The sequence below is a fragment of the Sinocyclocheilus anshuiensis genome, unplaced genomic scaffold (genome assembly GCF_001515605.1).
Source record: "Sinocyclocheilus anshuiensis isolate Anshui unplaced genomic scaffold, SAMN03320099.WGS_v1.1 scaffold274, whole genome shotgun sequence".
NCBI classification, from domain to species: Eukaryota; Metazoa; Chordata; class Actinopteri; order Cypriniformes; family Cyprinidae; genus Sinocyclocheilus; species Sinocyclocheilus anshuiensis.
This window is the reverse complement of record NW_015547698.1, coordinates 1,787,693-1,793,790: the sequence shown is the minus strand read 5'-3', so window position 1 is coordinate 1,793,790 and position 6,098 is coordinate 1,787,693. Positions and strand designations below refer to the sequence as shown.

General features: G+C 36.2%; 1 protein-coding gene across 1 annotated transcript in view; it reads left to right on the top strand.

Annotated features, from left to right (window-relative positions):
- Window positions 1-6,098, top strand: part of LOC107703706 (tuberin-like) — a 49,864-nt gene that overhangs the window by 25,606 nt on the left and 18,160 nt on the right. Inside the window, exons 27-30 of the mRNA XM_016506421.1 lie at window positions 1,905-2,066; window positions 3,490-3,645; window positions 4,146-4,258; window positions 4,912-5,169. Of these exons, the coding sequence (XP_016361907.1) occupies window positions 1,905-2,066; window positions 3,490-3,645; window positions 4,146-4,258; window positions 4,912-5,169 (689 nt within the window). The remainder of the gene's footprint in view (window positions 1-1,904; window positions 2,067-3,489; window positions 3,646-4,145; window positions 4,259-4,911; window positions 5,170-6,098) is intronic.

Genomic DNA, 6,098 nt, shown 5'->3' with positions numbered 1-6,098 from the left:
CTAGCTTGTACTTATTTGAACAATGTCTAAGAACTTGGTATTACAACCACTTCCTGTGTCTGTTTGCCTCTTAAGAAGAATCGCTTTATGTATCACCCAATTGTAAGTCGCTTTGGATAAAAGCGTCTGCTAAATGACTAAATGTAAATGTAAATGTAAAATTGTTAATATTTAAATAATCAGTTGTCAGTTCTATTAATTTTATATTATTATTTGTTTTTATTATTCATATTTATTAATTTGGTCACTTTTTTTTTAAGGTCCAGTTCTCACTATTAACTACGACTTTTGCCTCAATAAACTTCTCTGCTACATTTTCTATGGGTTTACCACAGTAACTGTAGTTTTTCTCTCTCTCTCTCTCTCTCTCTCTCTCTCTCTCCTGCTCAAGGTTTGTCAGTATTACAGTCCCAGTTTTGTTTCACTAAAAGAGAAACAGAAAGAGCTTCAGTTAAAAACAGATAAAGGAATCCTTCACTCAAAAATGAAAATTCTGAAAATTCATTCGTATTCATGCATATTCCAACTAACGCAACACAATTGGTCACAACACAATGGAGAGAGAGCGTAAGCGTGAACGAGGTTTACAGTGAATAATTATTTAAATTTCTGTCTGTTTCAGTGTTATTTTAGTACAAATTATATATAATCATTGTTTTTAGTAATATTGTACCTTAGCTTTTATTTTTTCATTTTTAATTTTTCATTTAAATGTAATTTTAATTGTACTAATTTATAATTTTGTTATGTGCTATTGTTTTCATTTATTTATTTATTTATAGGTTTAATGGATTTTTATTTCAGTTTTAGTTTTTATTCAGTTTTAGTTTTTTTTATTTCCAGTTAGTAATTTCAGTGATTCAGTTATTTGCCAAGGCAACATTTCTCATTTTTTCCCACAGTTTTTATCTAATATGTGTATACCTTTATTTCAGTTAACAAAAAGATATTAATAGTTTATTTTTAGTCAACAAAAATAATAAATAAATAATAAATAGATTAATTAATTAATTAGAATAGCATTAGAGTGTTATTTTAGTATTATTTATATACAAGTATGTATTAATTGTTTGAATTCGCTTTTTTATATTTACAGTTTTCATTGTAATTTTAGTTTTACATGTAAAAATTGTATTTGCCAAGTTTGTCAGTTTTAATAGTTTTTTATATTTCTGTTTTGCTTTCATTTATTTTCACATATCATTTCATTTATTGAACTTAATTTTAGTACTTATTTTACAACTTAATATATTTTAGTTTTAATTTCAGTTTTATCAAATATTAATATTTTATTTTATTTCAGCTTTATTTTAGTTTTGGGTAACAAAACACTAGAGAGTGAGTAATTTTTGGGTGAACTATTCCTTTAAGCAAAGAAAACACATAATTTGATTAATTAAGGAGTGTGATTCTGTGTTTTAACTGCATGTGTGTGTTTTTGTGTGTGTTTGTTTTTGGTGGGCCAATTCGGCTTCATTCAACATCTGAATCTGATTTATTACCCGTTGACACTCTGGCATCTAATCATCTTCACAAACACACTCACACACTCTCATCTCAAGCTTCACACGGTGTTCTAACCAGCCGTGACGAGTGAAAAATTAATACGCTGATCAATTGCAATCCTGACAAGCATAAAGACTGTGTAGCTCCGCCCACAGTGAAATGTCAGAATCTGAATCAGATGAATCTGAATCAAATGAATCTGAATCAGTCAGTGGTTCGAAATTCTGGTTAGGACGCCGTGTCAGAGACTAGCTGAGATGCTGTCACCACTGACTTAACTAGTGCCAGTTTGAGCTGGTTGTGAATCTGACCTCCAAGTCAAGTGGTGCACTCTTTGCCCTCTGTGACCTCTCCTGTGCCGGCTGTAACCTGATGCCTGTGTGTGACCCCTGACCCAGGATGCAGACGTCCAGCACCACCTGCAGCCTGGGCTTGGCTGACGAGAACGCAGTGATGCAGGCGGATGACGCGCTGAAGACCGTCCACCTGGAGCTGACGGAGACCTGTCTGGACATGATGGCGCGATACGTCTTCTCCAACTTCTCTGCCCTGCCCAAGAGGTGATGCCTGTTCACCACAAACTAGACTTTACAATTCGTTTGAATTCACAGCCCTAATTTAATCAAATTAACAGTTCAATTAATCACAATTAACGCTTCAACATTTGCAGTTGAATATCAATGTTTGATTAGAAAAGCCAGTAATTGAAGATAAAATTCAAAATGTTACGTTATCATGTCAGATACAGAGTTGAATCAGGAGACATAATTAATTTAATAATCATATATTTGATTCTTTTAATTAATGAAAAAATACACAATCATTACTCCTGATTTAACACTTATATATTATATATTAAAACAAAATGTAACAAAATAATATTAATTGCACTAAATTAATGCATTAAATTGATAATTGTCCTACAATTGCTGAAGTAATTAGTATTAGTATTTTTAAAATAAAATGAAAAATAATAATAATAATAAAAAAGTTGCCTTAAAACTGAGTTAATTATTGATGTTTAAAAATTAAAATAAAATAAGTCATAATAATAATTGCCTATGTTAAACTGAAACAGTGAGTAATTGTGTTAACTTTTTGAAATGTTTTATTTTTATTAATGTGCATTTTAAAATTAAATAAATAATAATAATAATAGCTGCCTTTAAACTGTAACAGTTAGCAATTTATGTTTAAAATTTAAATGTAATTAAATAATATTATTTAAAATAGTAATAGTAATTGCCCTACTTAAAAACTGAAACAGTGAGTAATTGTGTACATTTTGTTTGACTAACAGTACTAAAACAATACAAATATTTGTTTTCATTATGCAAGTCATATGCAAGTCATTTTTTTTTCTTATTTATGCCAACCAAAACTCACTGACCAGTCTTTTAGGGTCTGTCAATGCACCAAAAGCTGTTTTAGCATCTGACTTTAAAAGAATTGTAATTTCATTCATTTGTTAGTCACTTTGATATGAAGTGTCTGCTAAATGAATAGATGCATTGAAGCTGCACGCAGAGCTGCTGTTGTCTCTGCTTTTTCTCTTTCTTTCATTTTAGGTTGGTTTACACACTTGGGTAGAGCTGTAATTGCTTGACCTTCATCCTTTTTTTCGGTGTCTGTGTGCAAACCTTTAAATAGTACTTGGCTTTCATCTCTGCGGTGTATGACGAATGCAGGCCATTGAATGCTGCATCGATTCACCTTTTGTACCAGAGTAAACTTCTTTGTCAGTCTGTCTTACAATAGTTGTTTCGCTTTCTGTGTGAATGGACACATCAACCCATATCCTTATTCGACCAGTTGTTTTGGGAAGTGTAGCATCTACTTTTAGCATATGAGCAGCAAACTCTTGTCAGAAATGGATGTGTAAGTGTTTTTGTTCACAATAGCATCTCCAGTGTCCTGTGGCTCTGTGTGACACTAAATAAAGATGATTAATGGGCTTTTATAAACTCTCTTTCTCTCTCTCAGGTCTCCCATTGCAGAGTTCCTGTTATCCGGTGGCCCCAGTATGACTTGGCTGGTTGGGAATAAGTTAGTCACCATAACGACCAGCGGTGGGTCACGAACCCAAGCCCTTCTGGGTCTGGACATGGCAGAGAGACCTGGAGGAGGAGGAATGACCAGGTTACAAACATAGACCACCTTGTTTGTCACCAGCCAATGAGGTTCAGGCTATTACTATTAGGGTTGCAAAGGGGTGGAAAACTTCCAAAAATCCCTGGAATATTCCAAAAAAATCCTGGAAAGTTTCCAAAATTTCTGAAATTTACTGGAAATTTCCCACCTTTTTGCAACCCTAGTTACTACAGGCTATTACTTTAGAGTGGTATTACCATAGTATTTTTTTAAAGGTATCTTGGTATGAAGTGCATTGGTACATTTCAAAGTACTGCCACCGTACTTTCTGAAAAGACCTTTTATTCACTTCTTGTTCTGTACTTTAGACTAACTCTAACCCTGAAATATGATTGTTTGGCATTGTTAGATGTGTTTTAAAGGGATAGTTCATGAATGTTTCGACACAAACAGGAAAAGGATCAGCCTCAACCATATGACTGTGTTTACTGGTCTCATCAGATTCATGGGAAAACATAAAAACAAATACAAACATGAATCTCCTGCAGGTCTGACCCGTCATTACACACCCGACAGACGAAAGAGGCTCCTGCTAAACTCGAGTCACAGTCCGGCCAGCAGATCGGCTCCAGCACTCGCACACGCGTCCGCTCCATATCAGGTGACAGTGTACACACACACACTTTCCCTGAGCTTTTCTTGGTTTTTAAAGTTTTTGACCATTTTCCACTTTTGGCTACTGTAACCTTTAAGACTTCTATATGTAAATGACTTCTTTCTTTACTGTCTATCCTTCCGTATGAAAGCAGTTCCTCAGCCAAGCTGTTGAATACTTAATGTACATATGTAAATATATGGCCAGTCGTACATGAAATTACAATCTTAAAGCGACAGTTCACTCAAAATGCCAATTCTGTCATCATTTACTCACCCATACGTCATCTGCTGGACGCCACTCTCTTGTGAACGTGTGTACGACAGTTAGAGGAAGCTAGAGATTAAGGTTTATAAAGTTGTAAATATGGATATTTTTCTTACACAAACGCATCGCTTCGCTTCGGGAGGCCTTTATTAACCCTCCGGAGCCGTGTGGACTTCTTTTATAATGGATGGGTGCGATTTTTTTTTTTCCACTTCAAATTTTGGGCTACCATCCACTCCCATTATAAAGAATGGATTAGCCTGGACATCATTTAATATAACTCCAGTCGTATTTGTCTGAAAGAAGAATGTCATATACACCTAGGATGGCTTGAGGGTGAGTAAATCATGGGGTAATTTTAAGTTTTGGGTGCGCTTTCATTCTCTCTCCAGGTGGTCACGCTCTGCGGGCCGGTCCGGCTCAGAGTCTCAGTCCCCTGGTGGCGTCTCCTGAGGGCGAGTACAGCGGCCCACTGCCTCCGCCGGGCCACCCGCTGGAGGTGCTGGGGTCTCAGAGGGGAGTGGAGGAGCACCCGGCACCCCCCTTCTTCTCCCAGTCCTCAGCGCTGCTCAAAGACAAGTCCAGCCTGGCCGAGTTTGTGCCCATGCTGACGCAGGGCTGGGCCGAGATCTTCATCCGCAGACCCTCAGGTACGACAGACGCACTTAACATGCCCAAAATATCCGGGGGCGCGTTAACGGGTGCGTGCTTTACCTCGTAACATTGACCCGGGCTGTAATTATCGCCCACTCGCTCTCAATTATGCCACATTTGTGCACGGCACTAAAATTAAATCATCATAACTTCATTCCACGGGCATTTGAGACGCACATGAGCGCACATGCGGCCCGCAGGGGAGGCCATGCCATTTTGAAAGTTTCATAATAATTTGACTCACACCTGCCGTGCCCACGGGCTCGATTTTCTTCAGCTTTTCTTCTCCATCTGCCTCTAGATGAAAAATAGCTCGGGAGCATTTCTCAGATTTTTTTTTCTTTTTTCTTAATTACGACGTGTCCTTGAGTGCTTCACTTCTTGTAGAATAACACATGACGAGATGTTTTTCAATGTGATTCCTGAGGATTTCAGAGGATTGCTATTTTGGTTTTGTTCCTTTCTGTGTTTGTCTGTCACGTTTTGTGTCTTTCTTTCATGAGTCAGTTTTAAAGGGCTCTTGCTTCACACCGAACAGCTTTTATGCATTTTATTTTCTTTGTCTTTTTTATGATCTCTCTCTTTTGCTCTCTCTCTCTCAGAGTTCAGTTCAGTTTAGTTCAGTTTATATTATAAGAAAAATAAAAAAGTAAAATAAAAATAAAATCATTTTAATTGTATTAAAAATAAATACATTTTAGCATTAAAGATCAGCATAAAATTGGACAAAAATAAAATCTGAAAAGGGCCACTCTTGTTATGTGTAAAATGACCAGAGCTTGAAAACAACACTGAAAAATCAAGAAGTTAGACGGGTTGCAATGTGTGATGTCACTTCCTACCCAGAAAGGAAACTTTTGGCTGTTCGGAAACAAATGAAATACTAGTTTAAATATGTGCTTTTTTCCAAAAGTCAAATTTTTTT